General features: G+C 53.1%; 2 protein-coding genes across 4 annotated transcripts in view; one reads left to right on the plus strand and one right to left on the minus strand.

Moving 5' to 3' along the window:
* Positions 1 to 76: 76 nt before the first annotated feature.
* Positions 77 to 20,079, plus strand: SNORC (secondary ossification center associated regulator of chondrocyte maturation). Of its 2 annotated transcripts, XM_055379817.2 has the most exons (6): positions 77 to 2,612; positions 10,415 to 11,504; positions 11,650 to 11,779; positions 17,325 to 17,507; positions 17,629 to 17,797; positions 19,832 to 20,079. In XM_055379817.2, exons 2-5 carry the CDS (start codon positions 11,265 to 11,267, stop codon positions 17,736 to 17,738), a joined length of 663 nt encoding a protein of 220 aa, XP_055235792.1. In that variant the 5' UTR covers positions 77 to 2,612; positions 10,415 to 11,264; the 3' UTR covers positions 17,739 to 17,797; positions 19,832 to 20,079. The 2 variants fall into 2 exon arrangements, with proteins under 2 accessions (XP_055235792.1, XP_055235793.1); XM_055379818.2 differs by lacking the exons at positions 77 to 2,612; positions 10,415 to 11,504; positions 11,650 to 11,779 and adding an exon at positions 15,126 to 16,946.
* The window catches only part of NGEF (neuronal guanine nucleotide exchange factor), a 133,516-nt gene continuing 125,644 nt past the window's right edge, over positions 20,078 to 27,949 (minus strand). For both annotated transcript variants that reach the window (XM_004033366.5, XM_031008466.3), the window contains 6 exons: positions 26,639 to 26,728; positions 25,322 to 25,485; positions 24,653 to 24,808; positions 23,526 to 23,605; positions 22,483 to 22,587; positions 20,078 to 21,052 (listed from right to left, as the gene is read on the minus strand). In XM_004033366.5, the coding sequence (XP_004033414.2) occupies positions 20,862 to 21,052; positions 22,483 to 22,587; positions 23,526 to 23,605; positions 24,653 to 24,808; positions 25,322 to 25,485; positions 26,639 to 26,728 (786 nt within the window). In that variant the 3' untranslated portion in view covers positions 20,078 to 20,861. The remainder of the gene's footprint in view (positions 21,053 to 22,482; positions 22,588 to 23,525; positions 23,606 to 24,652; positions 24,809 to 25,321; positions 25,486 to 26,638; positions 26,729 to 27,949) is intronic.

Consider the following 27,949-nt stretch of genomic DNA (forward strand, 5'->3'; position numbering starts at 1 on the left):
ACTGTTCCTTTTGGTACCATGGAAAAGCTCCAAGCACCCAAGACATGGAGGCAGCCATGGCTTCTTTCTCTGCCAGACCACGTAGCACTGGCTGGTTCTGTATTTGAGAATGTAGAGGTCAAGGCAGATGTCGGTAAGTTTGACCAAATATCTTTTCTCTTTGTGACTCTCCCTTTCTGCTAACATGTGGATCAGCTCCTGCCCTCATACCACAGACACACCCACTGTGAACACACCCCTCCAGAGCTTGCCCACACCTTCCCAACTAGACTCTGTGTGTGTATTCAGGAAAAATGAAAATAAATTTTTAAAAATTGGGAGTGGAATGGGCAGATTAGGGGGAACAAAGTCATTTTGGTCACGGAATATCCATTTGCTTAACCAAGGAGACTTGCTTCTATCTGAGGAATTTCCCACTTAGTAGAAAGAAACACTCTTCCCTGGGAATGTTTGTTTCTGTCTCTCTCAATTCTACTCTCTTTCATATTCTCATTTGCTCACCCTTTCACTTAGAGCCACCGTTTTCTCATCCCGTTCTATGAACTTATTTCCAGATTCTCCTAACTCTTCCTGAGTTTTGAAGTATTTCTTTTGTACACTCTCTGCTTCCAGTTTTTTGTTTGGTTGGCTTTTTTGGAGATGGTGTCTTGTGATGTTGCCCACGCTGGTCTCGAGCCCCTGGGCTCAAGTGATCCTCCCACCTCAGCCTCCTAAATATCTAGGACTACAGGTGTGTGCCACCATGCCCAGCTCCAGTTTTGTTGGTTGATTTGTTTAAATTCAGAGATTTAAAAACATCCCAGACAAGACAGTTTGATTATGGAGACTGTCCCCAAGCAGATTGGTGTGCTGGTGGCTGCTGTGCATAACAGATTCATTCCCTCCAGATTGGCTTACAACAGCTACTTCATTCTGTGGGTCAGGAATTTGGATAGGGCTCAGCTGGGTGGTGGTTCTCCTGGGGTCTTCTTTGGTTGTGGTCAGATGTCTTCCAGGGCATCATTCCTATGAAGGCTTAATGAATTAGGCAAGCTGTCCAAGATGGCTCACTCGTGTAATGACAGTTGACGTTGGCTGTAGGCTGGGAACTCAGCTGGGTTGATGACTGGAGGAGCTTATGTGTGTCGTCTCCGGAATGGCAGCTTCAGAGGAGTTGAACTTAAGTGGTGATTGGCTTCCCCCAGAGAACCAGGCAGAAGCTGTGTTACCTTTTTGAGCTCTTAGCTCAGGAGTCACATAGAGTCACTTCTGTGACACTGTGTTGCATCAAAGTAGTCACAAACCCACTCAGATTCAAGAGAAGGGAGCATGGCCTTCTCCCTGCAACCCGCTCCCCACCCCCCCCCCCCCGCCTTGATGAAAGGAGTGACAAGGTCACATTGGAGAAGAGCTTGTGGGGTGGGAGATATTTTAGCCATTTTTGGGAAATATCTGCATAAAATGAGTTTATGCATACATGAAGGACTTTATTTTCATTGGCTTTAAGTTGAGGGTTTTTGTTTTTGTTTTTGTTTTTGTATTGGAGATGGGTTCTTACTATGTTGCCCAGGCTGGTCTCAAACCCCTGGGCTCAAGTGATCCTGTTGCCTCAGCCTCCCAAGTAACTGGGACTACAGCTGTGTGCCAGTGCACCCAGCTTGTTTTTTTTTAAATTTTAGGATAGATAATGGTACTTCTGGCTTTATTTAAATAATTTTTTTAGGGAAACCATTGTATTTATACATGCATATATTTTTATATATACAAATATGTATATAAAAGTATATGTTTTACATTTTCAATATATATATAATATATACATATATGTTATATACATATATATATTGCACCCTACTTTAAAATTGACTGATAACAAAATTGGTAATTTTGTATAAAATGCCCAACTGTGCATTATTAATAAAAGTATGTGAATGACTCTAATTAAACAGAAGTGATTCTTTGAAATGAACATATTTCTGTACTGTCCTTCCAATATGTGACGTAGATCATTTTCAACAGAGTAGCAGGCAAGCGCATTCTACAGAGAGTAATGTACAATCAGAGCACATTCCAAATGGAAGTTGGCCTTATAGTTAATGAGTTTCTTAGAACAACAAAAGCCCAGCTATGAAGGGTGACTTTGGTCCTGCGTGAGTTCAGTGTCTGGTGAGGAAGCTGTAATGCTTTCTAAGACTCTGGAGAGTCTGGGAACCTTGAAGCAGCCAGATGCGTGATAGTTATTTGCAGGTGTTGCCTGAGAACGATGGACACGTATAGCTTTTGGTAGTGCAGGTTTTGGACTGGGAGCCTAAAACCTTCAAGAGGACAGTTTCTCTCCAAAGAATTAATCAGTGGGAATGTTTTGCAACAAAAGTGTCAACCATAGCAGTGGGGCACCACATGGGAGAAACAGCATATAGATGCTGGCAAGGAAGAAGTGGGCTCTTTACCTAATAGCTGATCTTCGACCTAAAAGCTGTCATTGCGTTCCCTTTCATTGCTGCCAAAGTGATGACATCATGGGGATGGAACTCAAGATCACCTCCACACTTGGTTCAATCCAGCTGATATAACAAGCAGAGACATCACCTCTTAAAGACTGTTTACTTGTCCCCCAGTTGTAGGAGTGGAAGGTTAGTTTCCCTTGGCAGCAAATTGCCTTTTTATTTGAATTTCTCCTTTAGCATGAGAAATGCTCCTGGGAATGGTCAGTGGGTCGGTATTGGGTTTGGTTGCATCTGACAAAATACAAAGTCAACAGTGACAATAAAATCACTTATTTTCAAGTGAAATAGGTCATAGGTCCAAGGCTTGTGGGGTGGCCCAGGGACCCAGATTCTGTTTCAGCATCCTGATTGTGGCTTTCTTCTGACTCATGATCCAAGGTGACTGTTACAGCACCAGCCATCATGCCTATATTCCAGGAAGGAGGAAGGAGTGGGGTGAGCCAAACAGCACACCTTCCTACTCAGGCCTGTTTAAGGAGCTTTTTGGGGAGCGCTATCAAACATCTTAAGTCTTACCAGCCAGAATGTAGATACATAACTACAGTTAGTTGTGGAAGCTTTGGGATTTTAGTTGAGTGCTATCATCCCCAAATGTCGTTGGGATCCTGTTACTGAGAAATTGGGAAAACGGATGCTACATTGGCAGTTGCAGTCTCTACCACATCCTCTGCAGTCTTCTGTTTTAAAGTGGGAAACGTGGGATGGTTTGTGCACACTGATCATGGGAAAAGAGTCCTCATGGGTACCCTAGTTTTGCCTGTGGACTGAGGATCTCAGGCTTTCCCAATGGGGGACTCAGCAAGCTCTGGTTTCTGTTGCTGTGCAGAGCCAGGGACCCAGAGCAGGTGCCAGTGACCCAGCCTTACTGTGTAGTTTATTTCCTAATTCTACATAGAATCTGGGGTTTGTTATTTTGTTTCGTTTTTTGTTTTGTTTTGAGACAGAGTTTCGCTCTGTAGCCCAGGCTGGAGTGCGCTGGCACGATCTCGGCTCACTGCAACCTCCGCCTCCCGGGTTCAAGCCATTCTTCTGCCTCAGCCTCGTGAGTAGCTGGGATTACAGGCATGTGCCACCACACCCGGCTAATTTTTGTATTTTTAGTAGAGACGGTGTTTCACCATGTTGGCCAGGCTGGTCTTGAACTCCCAACCTCAGGTGATATGCCTGCTTCGGCCTCCCAGAGTGCTGGGATTACAGGCATGAGCCACCAGGCCCGGCGACAAATACTACTTCTAGGCCATTTTGCAAGTGAGAAGGGCATTCGTGGGCACATATGTAGATGCAGTAGAGCATATGAAATCAGAGTAAACACCTTCTTAGATGTCTTATAATTAGTGCAAAGAAGTAACCCGTAGGCAATGTGGTATGGGTTTCAGGAGGCTGCATGTAAGTACTAGCCTCATTATTAACCAGTTTTTTCTGTCATGTCTCTGGTCCTCAGTTTCATTGTCTGTTAGATGAGGTGGTTGGCCCAGATCACCTAAAGAACTTGAAACAAAAATCAATCCCTTAGCTCCATGTCCCAGAGTCAGTAATCTGGGGTGGGACCGTGCATTGGAAATTATTTTCAAATTCCCCAGAGTTCTTAATGGACAGCCTCAGTGGGGACCCACCAGCCTAGCCTAGCTCTGAGATTTCAGCTCCAGCGGCCTAGTGTGTGTGTGTGAGTGTGAGGCATGTGTGCTGCAGTAAACTGCTGACATTTGGCTTCTTGATGGTGCGTGACGAGTAACCCTTTGCAGCTTTACTGACGGAGACCCAAGTTGGAAGGCAAGCTTGGTGTGCCTTGCGTAGGGGGACAGTCATCTGCCTGGATTTTCTGACTTTGGTAACATGAAATGGAGCCTTAAGCAGGCCGGGGTCGTGTTGTGAAACAGAAACCACCCTAGATGAACGTGAAAAAGAAAAAGAATTGGTGCTTGAAGTGTTGGGAGCAACATGGGGGAAAGTTACTGAAAGGTTAGTTAGTAACTGTGGGGAAACCACTAACACTGTGTCCACTTGTCCCATCTACCAGTTGTTAAGTCCATTTTTAGGTGATACTAACTTCAAGTTCAGTCTCGCCTAACTATTAGATATCTTAAGGAATACATTGTATTTATGTAAATTAGTAGGGGAAAGTAGAGAAAAGTTGGTTCGTATCTGCAAACGCGTATGTGTACATAAGAAGGAATAAAATGCACATCGCTGCCACGGTTCTTGTTTCTGTCCCTGGTTGTGGAGGGGGTTGGCTTAAAGCCTTTACTAAGTTCCACTCCCCCTTTGCCAGCCCCTCATCTGTTGGGTGGCCTGAACCTTCATTTGTGAGCGCTCTGAGTCATTAGCAGTCCTGAGGTCCCTGGGTTGTGGTCATCTTCAATTAGTTTTTTCCCAAGGCCAGTTTTTCTTTTTAATGAAAATGTTCTAGGGAGTGATGGAAAATGTGAAAGCTAAAATAAATAAATAAATAAATAATAAAAATAAAAATAAAAAAGAATCAAACATACATAGAAGTAGACTAGTGTAACAAACTCCTACCTAATATAACCTGGCTTCAACAATTATTGACATTTTGCCCATTTTGTTGTATTTATCCCACTTTGTTCTCTTAGAATATTTTAAACCAAATCCTAGATATGACGTCACTCATAAATATTTTAATATATATGATAAAAGAGGAGGACATCTTAGAAAAAGAAAAACCCACAATGCCTTGTCACATTAACAACACATCAGGTCCATAGGTGACTTTCTCAGATTGTCTCAAAAGTGTTTTTACAAAGTTTGAATGAAAATCAAAACAATGTTCATTGCATTTGGTTGATATGCTTTAAGTCTCCTTTAGTCTTAACAGTTCTCCCTACAAAAAAGAGAAAAAGTTGAAAAACTGGATCATTTATTGATGGAACATTCCACATTCTCTGGATTTAGCAAGAAGTGTCTTAATGGTGTCAATTTCTTCATCCCCCCCACCTCGCCATGTTTTCTGTGAATTAGATCTACAGGCTTGACTAAAACCAGGTTCTCCCTTCCCCACCCCTCACAAGAATCCTTTGCTGGTGGCATGGTGTCCTTCCCACTGTATCGCAGTCACACTGTATTGTCTGGTTGTTCCAGTTTCACTGATGTCACAATTCATCAGTTCTGTTGCTATCAGGTTGATTCATCCATTATAAAAGTCCTATTGCTCTTACATGTAGCAGTTTTAACATTCCTTGATGACAATTGCCTAGATATATAATTAGTTGAAAAATTGTGATTTTTGGTGGGGAGGGTTACTTTTATTTTGAAATAATTTGACTTTAAGTTGCAAGAACAGTACAAAGGACTTGCACGTTATAACCTTCACCCAAGTTCTCTAGTTAACATTGGACCATACCTGCTTTATTTTCTCTCAATAACTATAATCTCATGATAAGTTTTTTTTTTTAATGTAAACCATTTGTGACTAAGTTGCATACATCATGTCCCTTATTCCTGAACCCTGGTGTGTTTCCTCAAAATGAGGACATGCTCCCACATACCACAATACAGTTATCAAAATTAGGAAATTAACAATACAATACTGTTAATAGCCAAGCTTCATTCATATTTCATCAATGGTTCCACTAATCTTTTTTTTTTTTAAACAAGGTCTCAATCTGTCACCCAAGCTGGAGTGCAGTGGCCCGATCATAGCTTATTGCAGCCTTGAACTCCTGGGCTCCTCCAGCCATCCTCACCTCAGCCTCTTGAGTAGTTGGGACTATGGGCACATGCCACCATACCCAACTAATTATTATTATTTTTGGTAGGGACAGAGTCTCACCATGTTGCCCAGGTTGGTCTCGAATTCCTGGCCTCAAGCAATTCTCACACCTTGGCCTCCCAAAGTGTTGGGATTATAGGCATGAGCCACTGCACCCAGGCCACTAATATTTTTAATAAAAGCAAAAAGGCACCGGATGTCATTCATGATCACTTTTTGTGTTTAGTTGTCATGTTTTTGAGTCTCCTTTAATCTGGAACAGGTCCTCAGTCTGTCTTAATCTTTTGCACCTTAACATTTTTTTTAGAGTGGAGGGCAATTGTTTTTTAGAGTGTCCTCCATTTGGATTTGTCTGATATTTTCTCATGAGTTGCTTGTGATTATGCAATTTTGACAGGAATACTACAGAGTGATGTTATGTCCTTAGTTCATCACATCAGGAGACATATGAAGTCCATTTGAGCCATACTGGTGATGTTTACTTAGTTTAGGTGGTGTCTGCCAGATGTCTCTACTGTAAAGTAACGATGTTTGTCTTTATGGGAGACACTGTTGAAACTACATTTCTTCATCAAACTTTTATCCATTGATGATTCTTAATTGAACATTTACCAAGGTGCTTGCAAGCATTACTTTTACATTGATTAGTCAACCTTCTACTATAAGGAATACTTTTTTTTTTTTTTTTTTTTTTTTTGAGACAGAGTCTTGCTCTGTTGTCCAGGCTGGAGGAAATTTCAGCTCACTGCAGCCTCTGCTCTCAGGTTCAGGCGATTCAAAGATAGTGTTTTGCCATGTTGGCCAGGCTGGTCTTGAACTCCTGACTTCAAGTGATCCACCCACCTCAGCCTCCCAAAGTGCTGGGATTACAGGCATGAGCCACCGTGCCTGGCCAGGAAGAGCTTCTCATACACGCACACATGCATACCCTCTATATATTAGCCACAATCTGTTGGTATTTTTCATGCACAAATTGTCCATTTAGAGCTGGCTTCTCTGTCCTTTTGCCATATTCCCATCATTCTTTGAGCACTTTTTCACTTTGGCACCAGAAATTCTAGGCCCATCATCTACTTTTCCTTTATCATATGTGGAATTAGTCATTTCTCCAAAGAGCACTGTCTCCTTTTAGTGGGGAATGGTATCTAAAAACCAAAACCTGGCCACTGGATGGGCTCATTGCTAGTGTGGTATCACTGCTTCTAGACTGTCCACAGTAAGGGTGTTTATGTATGTGTATAGGTACAGAAACGCTGGTGTATCTACACCTATTTGTGTATTCATGCTGAGATCTGCAATTCCAGTACAAATGCCACAGGATTCATTCTAATCTCTCCTTTTCATATTTGCAATTCCCTTAAGCAGTGAGAAACCTCACACTCCCTTACCCTCAGTGTTTTTGCTTTTGCTCATTAACACAAACTTTATTGGCTTTATCCCTGCTGTCTTACTGGCCCCACCTATATAAGTTCTCTGTGTGCAGGTCTTTGTCTTAAGGTCTGCCTTAGTGAAACCCAAACGCAGATAGCTCCCAGCAGTTTCCATTGTTAAATTCGTTTCGTAGGATATATTCACTTTGGCCAAGGACTACACCCTTCTTTTGGTAGCTGTGTAGCTGTGTATTGCTTGGCATGTTTTGTGGACCTGCACTCAATAACTACTTGCTGAATAACTGATACGTTTTGAGAAAATTTTTAGTATTTACCAAGAATCTAAGTTTTTAGTAAGTTAAATTAGAGGAAATTCTATGGTATTTTTCACCACAGCTTATGAGATTAATTTTCTATTTGCATGCCTATTAGGTTCAAGTTTGGGACACACATGCACAAAGGTCTGAACACCCTTTGGAAAAAAAAGTGAGTTTTGTTTTTGTTTTGATGTGGAGTCTTGTTCTGCCACCCAGGCTGGAGTGCAGTGGTGCGATCTCAGCTCACTGCAACCTCTGCCTCCCGGGTTCAAACAGTTCTCCTGCCTCAGCCTCCTGAGTAACTGGGATTATAGGCACCCACCCCTATGCCTGGATAATTTTTATATTTTTAGTAGAGACTATTATAAAGACATTATAAAAATGTTTGTATGTTTAGTAGAGACAGGGTTTCACCATGTCTCACATTCAGTAGAGATGGGGTTTCATCATGTTGACCAGGCTGGTCTCGAACTCTTGACCTCAAGTGATCCTCCCATCTCGGCCTCCCAAAGTGTTGGGATTACAGGCGTGAGCCACAGTGCCCGGCCAAGCCTGAACACCCTTTGGAAAATTTAGCCTAGGTACTAAAACTTGTGAAAATGAGCCATAAATTGGTTTTATTTCTAAAAAACAGCTTCACACTTCCTTGGTGTTTTTGTTGGGGAATCACCTGTCTGTCGAATGACTAGTACTACTGTGCACTTCCATAATCCTCAGTATTTCCTTATTTGCTAAATCCTAGGATATACCAAAGTGGTTACAGAATTGCTAACCCATACCAAGAGAGACAAGCTTTCTAAACTAGAGTTCTATATGTGTTAGCTCTAACTAGAGACAAGTTTTCCAAGTAGAGTTCTATACTTGTTTAAAGACACTCCAACATTATAAAAACACACATGTATAGTATTATTCATTGCAGCTATCTGTAATTTTAGACTTTTTGTCTGGTCTAAGAGTATTTTTTTCTACCTTTAGCATGGTTGTAATAATCATTTGAAATACAATTCATTGTCTTGAAATTCTTAATTTTATCTTTGAAATTTGAGCTTTATAAGTAAAGTCTGATGGAATAGTGGAGCACGCAGCAGCAGCTTGCAGCCTTGGCTCACGCCTCGTCCTGCCTCCCCAGGGTGGGTTCTCAGCCCACTGCTGCCCCTGGGCAGCCTCCCTCCCTCCCTATCATCCCATATGTCACTTGACTTCCATACACTTTCACTTTGGTAAACACAGTGGCATTTTGAATATCCAAAAATGAGTGTCAACAAAAAGCCAAAGTCTAGTGATCCCTGAAATACAAATGCATCTCCTTTCCGCCAGTGCCCAGCTATTCTGGTCCACGACTGCCTGAACCTTTGAGGACGATTTGGAAGAAGATTCACTGTCTGTACTTGTGGCCATCTTGCAGGGTCCTTCCTTAAAGATAAATTGCCTCCCTCTCTATCAAGAGATTTTGGTTCTGGGAACCAAGTGAGAACCTTGATGCTCCATTATAGTAAATACAGATTTCTGCTCACCTGTTCATTTTTGTATATCAAGTAATACATTAGTAGACTGGCTGGCTGTTTTATTCCTAGGGATCAAAACATTCTGATGGGTCATTTCATCTTTTTTTTTTTTTTTTTTTTGAGATGCATCCTCCACCTCCCAAGCTCAAGCAATTCTTGTGCCTCAGCCTTCCAAGTAGCTGGGACTACAGGTGTGCACCACCATGCCTGGCTAATTTTCATATTTTTATTGGAGATGGGTTTTCGCCATGTTGGTCAGGCTGGTCTTGAACTCCTGACCTCAAGTGATCCACCTGCCCCAGCCTCCCAAAGTGCTGGGATTACAGGCGGGAGCCACCGCACCTGGCCAGGTCATTTCATCTTCACCATCCATGGCAGGGTTGGCATCCACCCGGCCTCTGGCAGTTCGGTGCTGCCGCTTGGCCCCTGCTACTTTAGAATCACATTATTTCCTCTGAAATCAGTGATCCCATCATCAACTCTGGCCTACAAAAAACAGCCACAACCTATCTTTTTAAAGTTGCCGGTCTTCACTAATGCATCTCGCAGTGTCTCGGTGAATAGTGTGTACTATGGGACCTACTGAGAACTTAGTGTGGTCGCCGAAGATAAATCCACCCCAGCATTCCTTTCTTACTAAGCCATTGGTATCCCCTTCTTCATTAAGTTAGGCTTCTCAATCTCATAGCATCCAGGCTTTTATTGAGCCTAGGTTTTGGTCAGGCAGCCAAACAGAGCTGCTCCTAGATGCTTAGGTTGAAACATTAAATTCAGACTTCACTAAGCACACCCCTGTCTAGAATGTGGCCTGATCTAATGTCATACTCACATCTTGCCTATTTAGTCTGACACCTTAGAATTCATTCCCACACCATGTTTCTATTAATATAAATTAGCAAAATTCGTATCTTACTAACTTGATACTAATTTATTGCTAGCATAAATTAACAGTAGTTTTTAGTTTGTGCTTATTTCCTCCTAAATCAGACTTTGTGCTTGCTCTCCCTAGGAATGCTGATACCTGATTCTAGTTATGGATATGGTGGCAAGGAGAAGTTGTTAGGGTAGGTACAAGGTAATTTCATATAAATACGCGTGCTAAAAAGAAATTTGAAGTGATGGGGGGATTGAGGGGCTGACTTATCAAGCTGAGGCTTGAATGGAAGGGGTGGCCACATAATCACCACAGGACTGCCTTCTGGGAGGAGAGGGGAACATGCAAAGGCCTGCGGCAGGATCTGGGGGTTTGCTGGGGGAGCCTAGTCACGGCCAGTGGACTGAAACATAGAGCTCCTGGGTGGGAAGCTGAGCAGGGCCAAGGCAAGCCCTTAGCGCAGTGGGAAACCATCAAGGTGTGAAGTAGGGGGCGCTGACAGAACTCTTGAGGGCTCAGACGTGGGAAGTGAGGGAAAGAGACACCTTTGATGACTTCATTGTGTGGCTAGAACATCTGGGAGCGGGGAACTGGGATTCCATTGACTGAGTGAGGGAAGGGGCAGTAGAGTCAAGGTTTGCTTTGGACACTGTAAGTTTTAGCCGCTCGTGAGATACCCTGTGGAGCTGTTGAGAAGCAGTGGGCAGTGGGGCTAAGTTCTGAGCCAGGCCCAGCCTGGAAATGGATGTCATAAGTGCACAGGGGTCTAGGGAGGCAGAGAGCGAAAGAGGAAACAGGAGCGTTTTAGGAAAGACTAGAGCTGCCTGAGGGTTTGGATCAAAACTGCTTTAAAAGTCCTTCAACAAGCACTGAGCACCTACTCCGGGCCAGGCATGGAGAACCCAGAGGTGAGCAGAGTCCATCCTGCGCTCAGTGCTGCCTGCTTCAGGCCAAATTTCCCCAAGCCCAGGCCACAGGCACTAACATGCAGATTCCCTGGGCTACCCAAGCCCCACTGAAACACAGTGGCCAGAGGCAGCAGCATGTTTCAAGTTCCCTGGGTGATTCTTTTGCACAAGAAAGCTTGAAAACCTTTCACTTTCAGTGGTCCAGGAGTAAATGTGGGAGGTGTGTGTGTGTTGGGGGGTGGAGAAAGAGAGAGAGCACAGGCAATTTCCTCTTTCCCTCTCCAAGAGTGGGGCTGCTCCCAGGTTCAGGAAAGCAGGTCTGTTCTGTGAGCTCTTGTGTGTGTGTGTTGGTGGGGGAGGGGGGGGTTGGGGAGGTGCGGGCACGATGTCCCAGGAGGACAGAGTTTGCATTGATGAAAACCCTTCCCAGCCCTTTGATGCCTCTTTCTCACTGCCCTGAAGTTAACCAGCACAGTCCTCCGTGCGTCCCGCCCGCCGCTGCCCTCACTCCCGGCCAGGATGGCATCCTGTCTGGCCCTGCGCATGGCGCTGCTGCTGGTCTCCGGGGTTCTGGCCCCTGCGGTGCTCACAGGTAAGGGGTGAAGGCCCTTGTCTCAGCCACCACTAGCCTCCCAGGGCCGATAACTACCTTGGGGCCAGATTCTTCAACGTTCACTGGGGAGGAACCCCTCTCACAGGAGATGGGACGACTATTTGGGGTGATTCTGCGAAGAGCTCTTGTGAGGCCGGCTGGCAGCAGCTGTGTGGGATGGACGTCTCAGGAAATTGTTAGCAGGAGGGATAATGGCCTCTGGAGAAGGAGGACAACTTGGGGGGCAGGCCCAGGGATGTTTTGCTGTTGAGGGGGACATGGGTATTGCTCTAGCACTTTAAAATCTGAAGTCTCCCAGGTCTGGGAGGCAGCTGGGGCACCAGGCACAGGACAAGCAGCTGAGGGGCCAGAGGAGTGCAGAGCCTTGCTGATTACTTTGAAAAGCTTCCCTGCTGGTTTCTGCGACGTCCTTAGAGAATGAGGACCCAGGTACTGTCCCCATCTGGGAAAAGGCTCCAGAGAGGGAGAGAATACAAGGCCCAAGATCCCTCTGCAAAACGGTGTGGACCTCTGGACTGAGATCAGAGTGGCAGAGTCTGGGGTCCCACGAGAGGGAGGCCTCTGGCAGGCTCCCAAGGGCCCTGTGGAGAGGGGAAGACTGGCCCAGGCTGGCTTCAGAGCCTGAGAGACAAAGGGCGCAGACGGGTTACAGGTGGTCTTTGCTCCTGTTGGCCGGGAGTTGGACCAAAGGGCAGCCGGCTTCTGTGTCACAGTAGCGGGTTTCAGGGACCCTGCAGCCCGGGTCTTCTGGAGGGCGCCCGTGGATCTGTGAGAAAGGTGGACCGCAGTCATGAGAGCATGGCCTGGGGAGAGCTTCTGGGGGACGACAGGCCTGGGGAGGCCCCCTTGGCCACACCCTGGGAGGTCTGGGTGACAGCGAGGAGCCCCGGGGACTATTGGCTTCTCCCTGGACGCCCAGGAAGAAGCTTGAGGCCAGGGTGTGCTCAGTCTTGACCGGGCGGTTTCTTAACCTCTCTGTGCCTTCTCCTCATCTGTAGGATGGTGACACCGCCACGCTCTGCCTCACTTGCAGGGGTCTGTGAGGCCTCGTGAGTTCAGACGTGCGGAGCTTTTGGGATGGGCCCCACATCCAGTTAGCGCGAATGTGGATTCTGTGGTCCGAGCCCCTCCCTGGCACAGGGTGGTCTCAACAGAACTCTACTTCCTCCCGCAAGCTGGGAGGGCGCCAGCCTCCCTTGTGGTGGAAGAGGCGCCAGGCTAGGCGAGCCATGCGGTGTTCCCAGGATGGGGGGAAGGGACTTAAAGGGGAAGGTGGCATCTTCCATGGCTTGGATCCTGGGGCTGTGATCTTTGCAGCCCCCTCACTGGGATGAAGCTGCTTCTCCAGCCTGGTGGTCCGTGTGGGCCGAAGGGGAGGCCCTGGCTCCTGCCTGCTGGGCCCGGGCTGCCTGTGGCTCCTGCCCAGGTTCCTACTCCTGTGTGGCTGACCCTCCTGGCCCAGGCTGCCGGCCAGAGTTCCCAGGCCAGACTGTCCCTAATCATTGTAGGCGGGTGGGCTTCCTCTGCCACCACAGGATGCCTTGGGGACAGCCAGGACCTCACCTGGCCTCACTGCCCCACTTCCCTCCATGTGTCCTACCAAGAGCAGGCAGGCCCCCCGCAGGGGCCACACCAGGCCTTCCCAACCCTGGAGTCTCTGGGGTTCTGGCTGTTGTTCTTGCGAGAGCGTTTGGGAGGCTCTCAGCACCCCACCCCTGGGCTGGGAGCTCTGGACAGGTGTGTACACGGCCCTGTGCTCTATGGGCTGGGGTCCTGTAGCAGACAGGAAGGGAAGGAGCGGCCTTGTGGGCTGAGGCCCAGGCCCCATCTGAGGCACAGGCCCTCCCTGTTGGGGGCCTGTGGCCTCAGCTACTGAGGTGGGAGCAGGCCGGGCTGAGCGGGCAGGAGGCCAGGGCAGGGATGAAAAGGCCCTTCATGGCCCACACAAAGGCTGTCTGTGAGCAGAGGCGCCTGGCCTCAGGGCCCTGTGGTCAGAACAAACTTATTTACCAAAAGGCAGGGCGGCTGGGGCCAGTGGGGCTGGGAGAGAGCCCGTGGTGCCCAGGCTTGTGGCAGTGCCACCAGCCCCTGCTTCCCTGGGTCAGAGCGCGTAGTCACACCACATGGCTAATTCTGGTCAATGGAGTCTGGGCCTCATTATCGCCATGGAACTTTCTTGGGGTCCTCCGTGCCCCCACCTCTTTGCCAACCTCACTTTCTGTCACCCTGGCCTATTCACTGTCCGCCTGGCACGCCATGAGTTCCGTCCTCCACACCTTCGCTCCTGCCCCATCTCCCCTCTCCCCGGACAGGACTCCTGCTGGGAAACCGCTCTGCTCTCAGCTTCCCAGAAGGATGGATTTGGGGGAAGATGGGAATTGCCTCTCAGCTTTGCTTTCCCTTCTTACTGGAGTAAATTCTAGAAACATAGATGAGGATAAGAAGTGCCTCGGCCCCTCCCTGGCAGCGGCACCCCTTTTCCTGGTGGATCGGTGGCTGAGTGCAGGCTGTCATTCCGAGCCTATGTGTCTGCCACTTGGGCACCAGCCTAGGTTGGCAGGGAGCTGGTGGCTCCTGGGGCCCTGGCCGCTTGGGTGCAGATGGGTACTGGGCCAGCCTGTGAGGGATTCCTGTGGCGGCCAGCGGCTGCAGACCCATAGCAACTGGGCTTGTGTCCAAAGGTGCGCCCCAGGCCAGACGCAGCAGCTGAAGATGCTGGTGTTCACACAGTTACCTCCTTGTGCAAGATGCTTGACAGCATAGTCTGAACCCCCGTCTTACAGGTCAGGAAGGTGGATTGGGGCATGGAGCAAGGATAGGCCCCAGCCCTCCTGATTAGAAAGCTTCATCGCCTGGCTGGACAGGAAGGGGCTGTGTACAGTGGGAGGAGGCCAGCGCAGGTATGTCTGGTGGTGGGGGCAGCAGAGACAGGCTGGGTCACGGGGGACAGATGGGGACAGGGCCTGAGTGGGGCTCCCCACTGCCCTGCTCAGAGGGTACCGTCAAGGGTGGCAGCTCACCCCTGCTGGGCTGGCCCGGGTACTGAGCCCTGCCTTCTCAGGGGCTGGAGACCTGCCACTCCTCGGCTGATTCCCGCAGATGCCACCCGGGTCAGCTGGGCCTGGTACCCAGCAGCCCTGCCGCGGCCTCCAGATGTAGGGAGGTGCCTGCCTGCCAGTCTGTCTTGGGTGTGTCATTTGTCCATTTCTTTGGACATGTTCAGGCAGTCAGTGAGCCTAGACCCTGGTGCCTGCCAGGCGGTAGGCACACTCAGGCCTTTTACCTGCCCAGCCCCCAGAAGCCTGAGGCAGCACGCCAGGGGCCTGGGGCCTTCCATGGGGACTGCAAGGCTGCAGACCCCTGCCTCTCTGGCTGCGACATGGGAGGCCTGGCTGGGTCACTTCCCCTCCTCTCAGGGTGGTCTTCAAGGTTGGCGGGAGGCTGGAGAGACATCAGTGCTACAGTGCAGCCTTGGGCCCCTCGGGAGGGAAGCCTCCCCCAGTTGGGGGCCAATGGGCCTTCCACCCCCGGGGCCTCCTGCCAGAGGTCTTTTCTGGAAAGGGGTTCTGCCTTGGGCCAGCCCTGGGGAATGTGGCAGGACAGGTGAAAGGTCAGCAAGCTGTCTCAGAGCTGAGCCTTGCAACTGACCTCTCCAGGCTTGAGAGAGGCCCGGAAGCCAGGGACTTGCTAACATTTTATTGTGGAAAGATGTGAAGTTTACAGAAGAGTTGCACAAATACTCCAATGAACTCCAGGAGTCCATCCGCCTAGTCTTGCCAACTGCCAACATTTTGCTACATTGCTGACTCCTCTTTCTATCTGAATGCTGAAATCGTTTGAGAGTAAGTTGCAGAAGTCATGTTCCTTTGCCCCTAAATTCTTCCTAAGAACAAGGACATTCTCTTACACACCAGAGTCAGCTATCAAAACCAGGAAGTGAGCACTGAGGCAGTCCTAAGCTACACCCTGTTCAAACTTCACCAACGGACCTGAGTCTCCGATCACAGGCCTGTCCCTCCCCATCCAGGAACACTGAGCTGTCTCCTTAGTCTCTGATCTGGAACCTTTCGGCCTTTCTTTGTTTTTCCTAACTTTGACATTTGGGAGGGCCCATTTACTTTAAGACTGACCCCGAGTCTGGGTTGGCTGATGTTTCTGCGTGGTTTGCCCTAGATGGACACAACTGGCCAGAAAACCCTGGAAGGACCTCTGTGTCTTCTCGAGCATCCCCCTCTCTGGGTGCTGGTGAACCTATGAGGAGGGCAAGTGTCTGGCTTGACTCTTGCCCCAGCGCTCAGGGATGGAACCCGCAGGGACAAAAGGTGCCCTAGGGTCGCCGGCTGGCCGGCGGGGTCTGTTCACAGAACGGCAGCCTCCCTACACTGTTTCTGGGCAGCACAACTGCTCCTGCAACTGTCCAAGGCCTTCAGCCCACCTGTGCTCACCACCACGGCACCTTATCCCCAAGCCTTGGCTTTCTTGTCTCTGAAATGGGGATAAAAGCAGTTCCCACACCACAGAGTAGCTGGAGTCAAAGAGATGAGGTGTCGGGACATCCCCAAGCTCATCCAGGGAACCGGCTTGAGGGTCGAGTGTCCCTGGATCACAGTCTCTATCCCAGTTGAGATTAGAGCATGGGGCTGGCCGCAGTGGCTCACACCTGTAATCGCAGCACTTTGGGAGGCCGACACGGGTGTATCACCTGAGGTCAGGAGTTCAAAATCAGCCTGGCCAACATGGCAAACCCCGTCTCAACTAAAAATACAAAAATTAGCTGGGCGTAGTGGCAGGTGCCTGTAGTCCCAGCTACTCTGCAGGCTGAGGCAGGAGAATCGCTTGCTTGAACCCGGGAGGCGGAGGCTGCAGTGAGCCAAGATCGTACCACTTCACTCCAGCCTGGGCACAGAGCAAGACTCTGTTTCAAAAAGAGAGAGAGAGAGAGAGTGAGAGATTAGGACATGGGCAGGCCTGCCCTGCTAACACTGTGATGTCAGATGGTCTGGCTGGGCTGGAGAGGCCAAGAGCCGACCTACCATCCCCATGTTGAGCTTTCCAGCGTTTCTGGGGCCTCCTGTCTGGTTGCCGGGGATGGATGGCCCAGGGTTGGGGTGGTGGTCAGGGGAGGACAACTGGGGTGGGCTGGCTGGTGAGGATACAGGGCGGGGGTTATGCAGGCGTCTCAGCCTGTGCTTTCTGCGGGACTGAGAATGTCTCCTTTCTGCTCTCTGGCCCCTGGGTACCCCAAATCCTGCCAACTCCCAACTCTATGTGCAGAGAAGGGCTTTGCGGGGGGCACCTCCCTTACACTGAACAGACACTCCTGCCCACCCACCGGCCCTGCCCTATGGGAGGCAGCAACGCACTGGCTTCAGTTTCTTAGCCTGGGAAATGTGAGGGCTAGTGCAGCGCTGAGCCCAGACCCCTCACACAGCGCTACCGGCAACTTGCTTAACCTAGAGGTGGGGGGTGACGTCCCTGTCGGCCCTGTCACCTGGGGCCCCAGCACCTCTCTTTGGCTTTGCAGATGATGTTCCACAGGAGCCCGTGCCCACGCTGTGGAACGAGCCGGCCGAGCTGCCGTCGGGAGAAGGCCCCGTGGAGAGCACCAGCCCCGGCCGGGAGCCCGTGGACACCGGTCCCCCAGCCCCCACCGTCGCGCCAGGACCCGAGGACAGCACCGCGCAGGAGCGGCTGGACCAGGGCGGCGGTACCGGCAGGGCGGGGGAGGGAGGGGAGAGGGAGAAAGAAATTAGGAGGGGCGGGGGGCGCGGGGAGGAGGGCGGGCCAGGCGGGGGCTAGCAGGTGACGTGGTCCTCCGTCCTCCGCAGGGTCGCTGGGGCCCGGCGCTATCGCGGCCATCGTGATCGCCGCCCTGCTGGCCACCTGCGTGGTGCTGGCGCTCGTGGTCGTCGCGCTGAGAAAGTTTTCCGCCTCCTGAAGCGAATAAAGGGGCCGCGCCCGGCCGCGGCGCGACTCGGCTGCACTCCTCACGCGCCTGTATGTCCGCGCGTGCGTGTCCGCGCGTGCAGGTGTGCCAGAGCGTGAGCGCGCGCAGGCGAGCGCTCAGGGCGGGGGTGCGCGCGGGGCCGAGGGTGGGTGCCGTGCACGCGCGCGGGTCCGGAGGCGCGCCCGAATTCCCCGCAGGGGAGCCGGGGCGTGCGTGAGCGCACAGCATGTCCGAGCCCGCCTGCGTGTGGCGTGCACCTGAGCGCGCGCAGGGCCGCGCGGCTCGGCGTCCGCGTGCACCACGGCTGGAGTGCCTCAGGAGCGCGCCGCATGTGCGTGCCCGGTGCGCGTGCGCCGGGGCCGCCAGGGAATCGGAGCGGGTGTGCGGCCAGCGGTCTTAGCCCGTCCGGGGGCACCGTCACGGTCAGGGCCACGCCACGGGCGGCCCCTTCTCCCGGCGCCGCCTCCTCTGCCTGGGTGCGGGCCGAGGCCCTCGCCGCGCTCCCCGGGGCCTGCCCCCCATCCCGCTCCGCTGGGGTTCAGAGCGTTCCGTGAGGAGGTAAGCGCGAGGGCAGGAGAGGCCGACGGAGACCCCGGGGCCCGCCGCTCCTTGAGGCCGGGCTGGGGGAGGGCAGGGGCCGTCGGCGCTCCCAGCCAGAGGCCGCGTGGTTTTGGGGGACGTCTTGACTCTGAGTCCTGCAGCCAGGGCCCCATCCGCGGGCTCAGACCAGCAGCCCCAAGCCCCCCTCTGCCCAGGGAGCCTCAGGAGCAGGATGAGTCGAGAGTCGACGCCGGACACGGCCCGCCCCTGCTTCCTACTCTCACCCCCAGGCCTGGCTGGGGGCCGGCAGCCCCCACGCCCACGGTTGGTTTGTTCAGGGAGAGAAAACAGCTTTCCCAGCTCTACTCACCCCACTTCACCCTCAGAGCGTCGGGGCGGAGTGAGGGTGAGGAGCCTGGTCCAGGGTCCCCACCTCGGAAGCATTTAGAGATGTAAACTTTGATTCTTTGATCATTTAACCTGCTCAGCACAGCAGGAAGTGGGAACTTGGTCCCTACCCCAGTCCCCAGGGCCTTTGGAGGGAAGGGTTGGACAGTTTGGAGGCCAGCACCCCTTGGGAACAGCTTAATGTATCTGAAGATTCCTGAGTGGGAATGCTGCTGGAGGGCAAGCTGCTTCTCTTTTTTAAAAATTCATTTTCTCTAGCAGCTGTTTTGGCCCCCTTTGGTGTCCCTGAGCTCCCCATGGCACTGTTTCCTGCCGTGACTTTCTCCTTCTGGACACTGGAGCCCAGGTGGTGCCCACGCACCTCTCACACACTGGGGGATGGGGTCAAGGCCTCATCCAAGTCTCTTAACAGCTTCCCACTCAACCAGTCTCCCCAAAATACACTGTGAGTTCAATGATACTGCTTGTAAAGGAGTGCTATGAAACTGACCTATTTTCCTAATTGGTTAACTGACTTCATCTCACATAACCTTGAGTAACCAAAGCCTTCATCAGAGTGGACGATCCAACCCAACATGCTGTTTCCCAGCCTCAAAAGGCACGGGGACCAATGGCCACCCAACTCCTTCCCAACCCTCCCCTCCAGGGAGGAGAGATGGCCCCCTCTTTCCCTTTCCCCACTCTGCAAGCACTCCCCCACCAACGGGTGCATCACAGCCCCTCACTGGGACCAGGGGGCCTCCCTCTCCGGTGGAACCAGTGTCACATGCCTGTGCATCTCTGTGATTCTCAGAGGGTCTGAGGTCCGAGCACCCTGCTGTGGCCTGTGGGAAGATGCTACGAAGTCCCACTGGATCTAAACCAGAGGCCTGTTCTGGCGAGCAGGGAAACTGTGTCCTGGCAGAGAGCGTGGTCCTGGGCACACAGGGCCCCTCAGCACACTGAGGTGGAGCTGGGGCGAGGGGAGGGGGTGCAGCTCTGGGTAACTGAAGGTGTGAAGGGCCCAGGGCCTGTTTCTGGGCAGTGCAGGAAGTCCCAGCCCCACGCCTGTGGTGAGATCCCCTGTAGGGCCCCCCACCATGGACACTTCGGGGCCTCTACGGTCTTCCAAAGCTGTGTCCTCATTTCCACTGCAGCACAGGGGCGTCCCCAGCTCCGTCAAAGAGCCCTTTCTGTTTCTGGAGTCCTACAAGTGGAGGCCCAAATCCGTTCCCATGTTGAGGCAAGGCCCTGGCTGTTCCTTCCTCTCTGGAAACCGCCTTGAACTCTTCCTTTGGGACATGTCTCCTCGACCAGCCTTGAAGGGGTGCTCCTCTCTCACTACCTGGAACCAAACACCCCCTTCCTTTGTGTATGAGGGCAATAAAGAGTAGACCTTCATCTTCTTTATTTTATATATGATGCTTCTTTTAATGCAGCCAAAAGTGATATTTGCTTTTCTCAGAACCATAATCGATACAAGATGCAGTGACCAATTCATTCCTTATAACACCTGGGCTCCTTAAGGGGCTAGAAGACACAAGTTACCTCCAGCCCATCAGGGAGCCAGAGGCGGGAGGGGTCCCCAGCCAAGCTCTGGCAGGCCTGCCGTGGGGCAGGGCCTGACCGTGCAGCCAGAGGCTGGCAGAGGCCTGGGGAAGGGTGGGCAGAGGCAGCTGGGCTCTCAGTCCTGGAACCGGAGACCAAGGGCTGCTCATCAAGCTCCGTCAGGCAAGGGCGGCCTCATCTGTGCCTGGTGGAGTCTAACTACTTCCAAGGTAGAGGAGGACGCGTGCAGGAAATCGTGTCAATTGTCACCTTCTGCCTGCCTCCCACAGGGACACTCTGGGTTGGGAGCCTCTTCCAGTCCCTGGGGGCCAGGGGCATGGGGGGCTCTGGAGTGTGCCCACCCCCTTCCACCCCCTCGGAGGCATGAGGGAGGTGGTGTAATACTGCTGAAACCTTCTTGTTTACAAATGCATCAGGAGAGGCTTGGGCACCCTTTATCCAGTTTGCGAGCAAGGGGCCAAGACACATGAGCACTCACTGCGTGGGCAGGGATGAGGGCCGGGCACCCCACGCCAGATCCTGCCACCTGGGGAGGCGCTGGCCTGTGCTTCCCAGAGCCCCCCACCTTCTGTCGGGGTCTCATGCAGGCCCTGCTCCCGCTGGCCCCCCGGGTGGGGGTCATTGCCGATTCCGGCTGCCCAGCTTCCTGCGGTCCTTGTTCTGGCTGCGCTGAGGGTCATCCATTTTGTGGACACGGAAACATTCCTTGAGGTTCTGGGACCGGATCTTGGGATTCAAGATCTCCTCAGTCATGGAGCTGGGGAACCAGCCTCTCTCCTGGTCGTGCAGACGCTCGCCAAAGATCCACCCTGTGCAGGGAGGGGAGGGAGAGAAGGTCAGTGCTCCTGCAGGGCACAGGCTGCACAGAGGCTCCCTCCTGGCCAGGGCCCCCATCTGTGGCGGGACACTAGGGGTCCAGCTGGCCTTTCCCAAAAGGCAGCTGCTCTGCACACTTCTGCCGAGATGCTCAGACTGGAGTCACCACCATAAGCTGGGAGGTGCGTGGGCACCTGCACGGAACAAGGCCTGCTCCGTGCCACGCAGTTCCACGTTGACTTTGGAACCCACTCTGGGACCCTCAGCAATTCTATGCTGCCCTACATGAGCCCAGGAGACCCCAAGGGCCACTCCAAAAAGCTGGAGGCATTCAAGGGGCTGGTGGGGGTGGCAGCCGAGCATGTGGTTAGCTGGCCTGGACTGTGTCATTAGCCTCTTGCGGGGCTGATCCTCCCAGGCCTGGCCTCCTGAGGGCTGGTGTGGTCAGTGGAGAGGGCGCATCGTGAACTGGCAGCACGAGTAGTCTCAGCGTCAACTGGCTTCTCCCTGCCCTGTTTCTCCACCTCTCCCCTCCCCTAGAGATCACCAGGTCTTTGCTCAGAGCTTGTGGCCAATCTGTAGCATGTCCCAACCTGGGAGCTAAGAGGCCTGGGGCATGCCCTCTGCAGGTCTCATTTGGGAGGGGAGCAGGCTAGTTATATTCCATGGGAAGAGGGCAGGAGAGCCCCTGGGCCTTTGGGAACAGCCCACAAGAGGGACTCCCTGGAGAAGGCCTCCCCTGGAGGTCACAGCCTGAGGCCTTCTACCAGGACCTGGCAGGAGGGGAGGAAGCGGGGAAGATGCGGTTTGTATACTTTGGGGATTTGGATCAGGAGCAATTACTGTAGACACACGGATGTGATTTGAAAAGGGAAAGGGGGTCAGTGTTCAATTCTACAGGGGCTGGGAGGAACTTCGCTTGGTACTGATGACAGCAGCAGGGGTGGCCAGGAGCTGGGGGCGGCTTCTTGGCCCACATGGGGCACCGAGCCTGGCAGTCACAGGCTTTACCTGAAGCTGCAAGTACAGGTCTGGGTCAGGTCAGGGTCGGGTTTGGGTCAGGTCAGGCTTAGGATGTTCCTGGTTGTCCTCCCTCCTACTGTGATGGGGGTGCTGAGGTCAGGGCCAGGGGAGGGGGACACGAAACCACCCGCTTGGGCTGGGCCCACTGTGAAGGAGGAAAGGTGGGGTCTCCCGGCTCTAGGGGAGGACAGGGAGGCACTGGAAACAATTCCTCCTTTACACTGAAGAGAGGCCAGTGAAGCCAGCATGGGCAGTGTCCAAGCAGAACGTCTCGGGGAGCAAGAGACACGGCAGGACACCAGCCTATCAGCCAGTGGTGGCATCTGCTTCTCCCCCTCCCCTTCATCCCTTGTGGGGCAAGTTCCCCTGGGGGCCCTGAGGGGAGGTCCCTGGGCCTCACCATCGTCAGTCTTGTCCAGGATGTTGAGGATGTCGGCGAGCTCCAGCGTCAGCTCGTCTGGCTGCTGAGCCACGTATGGGTGCACGCACTGGACCTGGGGGCAGTCTGAGGGACAAGAGGCACGGGCACGTCCCCACCACCGCACTACCCACCTGCCCACTCCCACCAAGCCTGCAGCTGAGCCCTGCCTAGAATAGGAAAACTCCCACAGCAACTGGAGAAGGGCTCGTCTGAGGAAGAGGAGGATTTGTTTCCATAGAAAACGTTATTAACATAGCCAGGAGTTCTGGGAAGAAATACATGCATAAAGGCTGTGAGGGGGCCTTAGTTTGAACTTCAGAAGGAACTTTTTGTACCTGGGATATTGCCCTGGGAGTGGTTTGGGGTGGTCAGGACAGGGTTCACATGATCAGGGTTAGCAGCTTCTCCATAAGGCAGCTGAACTTGTGTTTTCTTTTTGAGACAGAGTCTCCCTCTGTCACCAGGCTGGAGTGCAGTGCAATTTCAGCTCACTGCAACCTCCACATACCAGGTTCAAGGAATTCTCGTGCCTCAGCTTCCAAGTAGTTAGGATTACAGGCACGCACCACACCTGGCTATTTTGTATTTTTAGTAGAGACGGGGTTTCGCTGTGTTGGCCAGGCTTGTCTCGAGCTCCTGACCTCAGGGGATCCACCCGCCTCGGCCTCCCAAAATTCTGGGATTACAGGCATGAGCCACTGCACCTGGCTTTTTTCTAGTTAATAAGCTTTTTGGACAACTGGCAAACCTAAAACAGCAGTGGAGTTTGGTCCAGATTCTTCCTGGTGACTTTGTGGTACCTGTCACTTAAGGCCCATCCAGCATTCACACAGTGTGGCCATGCCAGCTTATTGGCCGGTACTAAGTTTCCAGTAGGAAGCAGCCCCTGGAGGCCCGTGCAGGCCTCTGAGACCACCAGCTCAGGGAGGGCTTCCCTCCAGGCAGGGCACACCGTGCACCTGCGGCATCAGGCAGGGCCAGCCCAAGCACAAATGGCGCCCCCTTACCCACCGGTGACTTACCCAGCAGCCGGGATGTGAACGAAACAAACTTGGTCCTCCTGTTGGGGGCCAGCGAGGTCATCCAACGCTTCATCTCACTCCTGGCACAGGGAAGAGGACAATGCCCCAACTGCAGATCAACGGCAGCCCCCCAAGGTGTGGCACGAGGCTTTCCAGCTAGCTGCCCCTCGGATCTGCGTCCACCATCCTGAGCACCGCTCAAGCCCACCCCAGGGACAGCTCGGGGGAGCCACAGAAACGGGCTGGTCCAGGGTCTGACACACACAGGAACCCATGGAGGGGCATGGGGGAGCCCCTCTATGATGTTCCCCTGTGATGCTTTCAGAAGTCAGGCAGTGAGGGTGAGCCCACAGGGTAACAAGTGCCACCAAGTAACGCGTAAGAGCACATTCCGTGGCCACAGCCACGCCACCAAAGCCACAGTTTCTCATCCCGACAGGTCCTGCCCTGGTCCACGTCAGCTGCAGCCCCAGGTCTGGGCAGGGGAGGATATCTGGTGAGTTGTGGGTAAGGGGCAGCTTCGGGGCCACGACGGGAGGAGGGCAGAGCCTCAGCTCCGCAGGCCACGAGGGAGTTCCACTCCACGAGTGCACTGCAGTCTCAGCTCACTGCAACCTCCACAGTTCCAGGCTCAGGGCCTGCAAAGCATCTCTCCCCACATTTAGCTTGCTTGTCCCTCGTGGGGGGCCTAGGGCTGCAGGGCAGGGGTCCCAGCTGTTCAGAGAGGTGAAGAGATGAGCTCAACGCCACACAGCAAGTGGCAGCAGGGAGCAGGAGGATGGTGGTTCCCTACTCAGCCTGACTCAAGGGTTCTCAAAGGGCTCATCCAAAAAGAGGGACTCGCCCAGAGTCTGAAGCCCCAAGGGAAGACACACACACACACACACACACACACACACACACACACACACACACACACACACGTACACGCATCCAGGAAACTGCAGCCACCCCCAGCGGCTCCATAGAAAGTATTGGCGCAGGGTCTGGACGGGAAGGATGGGCAGGTCGGCTCCACACAGAGCGTGTGTGGTGCCTTGTTCCACCTGGGGACAGGCCCGTAGGCATCGAGGCCACACAGAAAGGTGCCACGGGTAGCACTGGGCGTGTGGCGGCGAGGCACTCACTGAGAGGACGCCTTTAGCATGTAGGTGGCCTCCCGGTCATCTGCGTTCTCCAGCAGCCGCAGGATGAACACATTGGCCAGCGTCTGGCCCTGGTCCTCCAGCTCCTCCACACGCAGCAGTCCCCGCGGAGCTGAGTCAAATACCTGGTACTTGTCTCTGAGATCAGGGAGAAGGGCAGGCGTGTCAGCCCCGAGGAGGCCTGTGGGGGTCCCAGGAGAGCCCCACTTGGCAGGCCAACAAGCCTGGCTCCACAGCGCTGGCTGATCTTCATCTCCTTCTGAAGCTTCCACCTGAACGCCTGTCTCCCGCACCCCAAAAGGGCAACCCATCCCAGGTGCGGACAGTGAACAGCACCACGGTCCTGCCAACCCTGACGACCCTACCGTGGGCGCCCTGCTGAGCACTCTCTATGTATCAGACACTGGGCTGGGCCCTTCACAGCCCTATGAGTAAAACCCCCACTTTACAGGAGGGGAAACTGAGGCTTAGGAACGGGAAATAACCTTGGCTAAAGGCCCAAAGCTGGGCCACAGCAGAACTGACCTTTAAACCTGACCAAAGAGCCCAAGCTCTGTCCCGACACCCCCAACCCCCAGGCCACAATCAAACCCAATGCCCAACACGCTCCTCTACCCACCGGAGCGCCTGATGCCCTGGGCCCCAACTCACCCCGGAATCTGCCGGCAGATCACCAGCAGGTCATTGAACAGGAAGAGGTAAATTTCGTGGAAGAGCTTCTTGGTCCTTAGGGTCCGGGAGGTCTTGGGGCCTGACATCTGCTGCAGCTCACCCTGCTTCAGCAGCCAGCGGGAGTGGGAGATGATGGGCACCGACTGCAGCGGGGAAAGGGCATCAGGCGGGCTGTGCCCACAATGTCCTTCCCCAGGACACGCCCCCAGGGCTGCGTCTGTCACATTGCCTGACACCTGCCCAGGGCCCCGACACATGAGGAACAAGTTGGGGGGAAAGGCCAAGTTCTGGATGGATGCAGAGAAACGGCAGGGCTGTGTGTGTGTGTGTGTGTGTGTGTGTGTGTGTGCATGCACCCCTGTGGGCATAAGTGTGCTATGCGTGTGTGTGCTGTGCATGTGGACTTCTGTCGATGTGTGTGAACTGTGTTGTGTACCCGCATGTGAGCTTAAAGTTATGTGCACGTGCTTGTGTGCATGTACACTGCTGTTTACATATGTGCACTGCTGTGTGGATACCGTGTGTGTGCCTGTGAGTGTGGCAGCTAGTGTCTGTCATCATTGCCCCCACCAAGCTCTGCCTGTGGGATGCAGAATCAGAGAAGGGGCTGAGTTCACAGTAGAGAGGAAAGAATGGGACCCGCGGGGCAAGGAGGCCAGGCCTGCAGCTGAACGGCCGCCCGGCAGACGATGCAACTCAGGGGCAGGCGCCTGGCAGCCATCGGTCAGCCCTGTGTGGAGCTACATGGGATGCCCAGAAGACCGCCTCTGCCTCCTCTAGTGGGGCTCAGCTCCCAAACCAAGCCTGGCCTCAGGGACCGTCTGTGGGCACAGCGTGCTGATGTGGCCAAGTTCCCAGAAAGTCGGGCCAGGGGACCTGAGGGCTCACGAATGCCTGAAGTTTTCTGTGAAGTTTGGGGGAAGCTGGTAACTTCCAAATCCTCCTGGTTTGAGAATCCCTGGAGCAGCTCCCCCACAACCTCCATGTAAACTGACTGCTCAAGGCCATGCAGCGGGCAGGTGAGAGCAGGGTCCATACCCTGCGTGGGTCTGGGCCGCACACTAGCCCCGCATTCCCGTCTCCCAGGAGACAGGTCCAGGCCACCGTGGTGGTGTCTGACACCTGGTGGCAGGCAGGGTGGCTTCAGCTGGGGAGGTCAGGGGGCAGAGGGGATCCTAAGTGTGGCCAGTGACCAAGGACCTAAGCAAGGCCAGCCAGGCACGGTGATCTGTGCCTCTGGGGCGGGGCCAGGGGCCTGTGCATGGGCACAGGCTCACACCAATCCCTCCGGTTCACCTTGATCTTGAACTCCATCTTCTTCTGAATGCTGATCATCTGTTCCGTGCGGCTCATTTTCCTGACGCCCTCGTTGCACGCCTTCACCACCTGGGACAAGAAGGAGGGCACATCAGGCCACCAAAGCCAGCTGTCCCGGCCCCTTCCTCCAGCTCGGTCAGGCCACAGACAGGGCTGAGTGACCACCGTGACCAGACACTGTGCCCACAGCTGAGGCTGGCTGGCCAGTCTCAATCGGCCTGGAGCTCCTCTTTCTAGCACCTTGTGGGGCAAAGGCAAGTGGGAAAACCTGTCAGTTTGGGTGGAGAAAGTTGGTGCCTTGCCCTTGCTAGGAAGCAAACTCCAGAAAACACATGCGTGAGGCATCCCTCCTCCTCTGTAGGCTGGACGGACTGGCAGGGCTCCGGGCTGTTCTCCCCACAGCCCCCTGGGTGGCCACCCAGGCACCAAGGGCCCTAAAAATTCCACACTTCCTGGGACTCCTGAGGACTCGTTCTGAAGAAAGAAAGTTCTGCAGTGACGCATGGGGCCTGGCACAGGGCCAGGCTCGCCGCAGGCTCTCAGTCAGGGCACATAAATGAGCACCATGCCCAGAGAAGTGTGCGTGAGGGGCTCCCTGCCGTGTTGTCTGGAATGAGAAACACGCTCGCCAGCCTCAACAGCCATCAATGGATTCGATTAAAATAATTATGATCTATGCAGATACGCAAGAACAGAAATCCAGGAAAGAGGCAGGGACTCCACCTGCACTCGAATGCGGGGCGAAGCTGTTTCTAAACCACAAGCCCTTTTTGTAAAGAATACAGTGGTGTGTGTGCTGCGTGTGCCATGTGTGCATGTGTGTGCTGTGCATATGTGCAGGGTCATGTGTGTGCTGTGTATGCATGTGCAGTGTGTACGGTGTGATGTATGTGCCATGTGTGTGCATGTGTGCTGTGTATACACGTGTGCAGTGTTGTGTGCTGTGCATATGTGCAGAGTGCTGTGTGTGTGTATGCGGTGTGTATGCATGTGCGGTGTGTACTGTGTGATATGTATGTGCCATGTGTGCTGTGTGTGCTATGCATACTGTGTGTGATAAGTATGTGCTGTGTGTGTGTGCAGTGTGTATTGTGTGATATGTAGGGGCCGTGTATGTGTGTGTGCTGTGTGTACTGTGTGGTATGTGCTGTGTGTTGTGTGCAGTGTGTACTGTGTGATTATGTAGGGGCCATGTGTGTGCAGTGTGTATTGTGTGATATGTATGGGTGTGTATGTGCTGTGCGTGTGCCGTGTGTATGTGCAGTGTGTGCCCTGTGAGTGTGCTGTGCA

This window comes from Gorilla gorilla, chromosome 11, assembly GCF_029281585.2.
Source record: "Gorilla gorilla gorilla isolate KB3781 chromosome 11, NHGRI_mGorGor1-v2.1_pri, whole genome shotgun sequence".
In the NCBI taxonomy this organism is placed as follows: Eukaryota; Metazoa; Chordata; class Mammalia; order Primates; family Hominidae; genus Gorilla; species Gorilla gorilla.

Bases quoted from the DNA above. Each gene is read 5' to 3' on its own strand.
- SNORC (XM_055379817.2), top strand. From the start codon at position 11,265: ATGCAGATTCCCTGGGCTACCCAAGCCCCACTGAAACACAGTGGCCAG. The intron at 11,505-11,649 runs GTCTGTTCTGTG...ACTGCCCTGAAG, and splicing joins TCCCAGGTTCAGGAAAGCAG to TTAACCAGCACAGTCCTCCG. The intron at 17,508-17,628 runs GTACCGGCAGGG...CGTCCTCCGCAG, and splicing joins GCGGCTGGACCAGGGCGGCG to GGTCGCTGGGGCCCGGCGCT.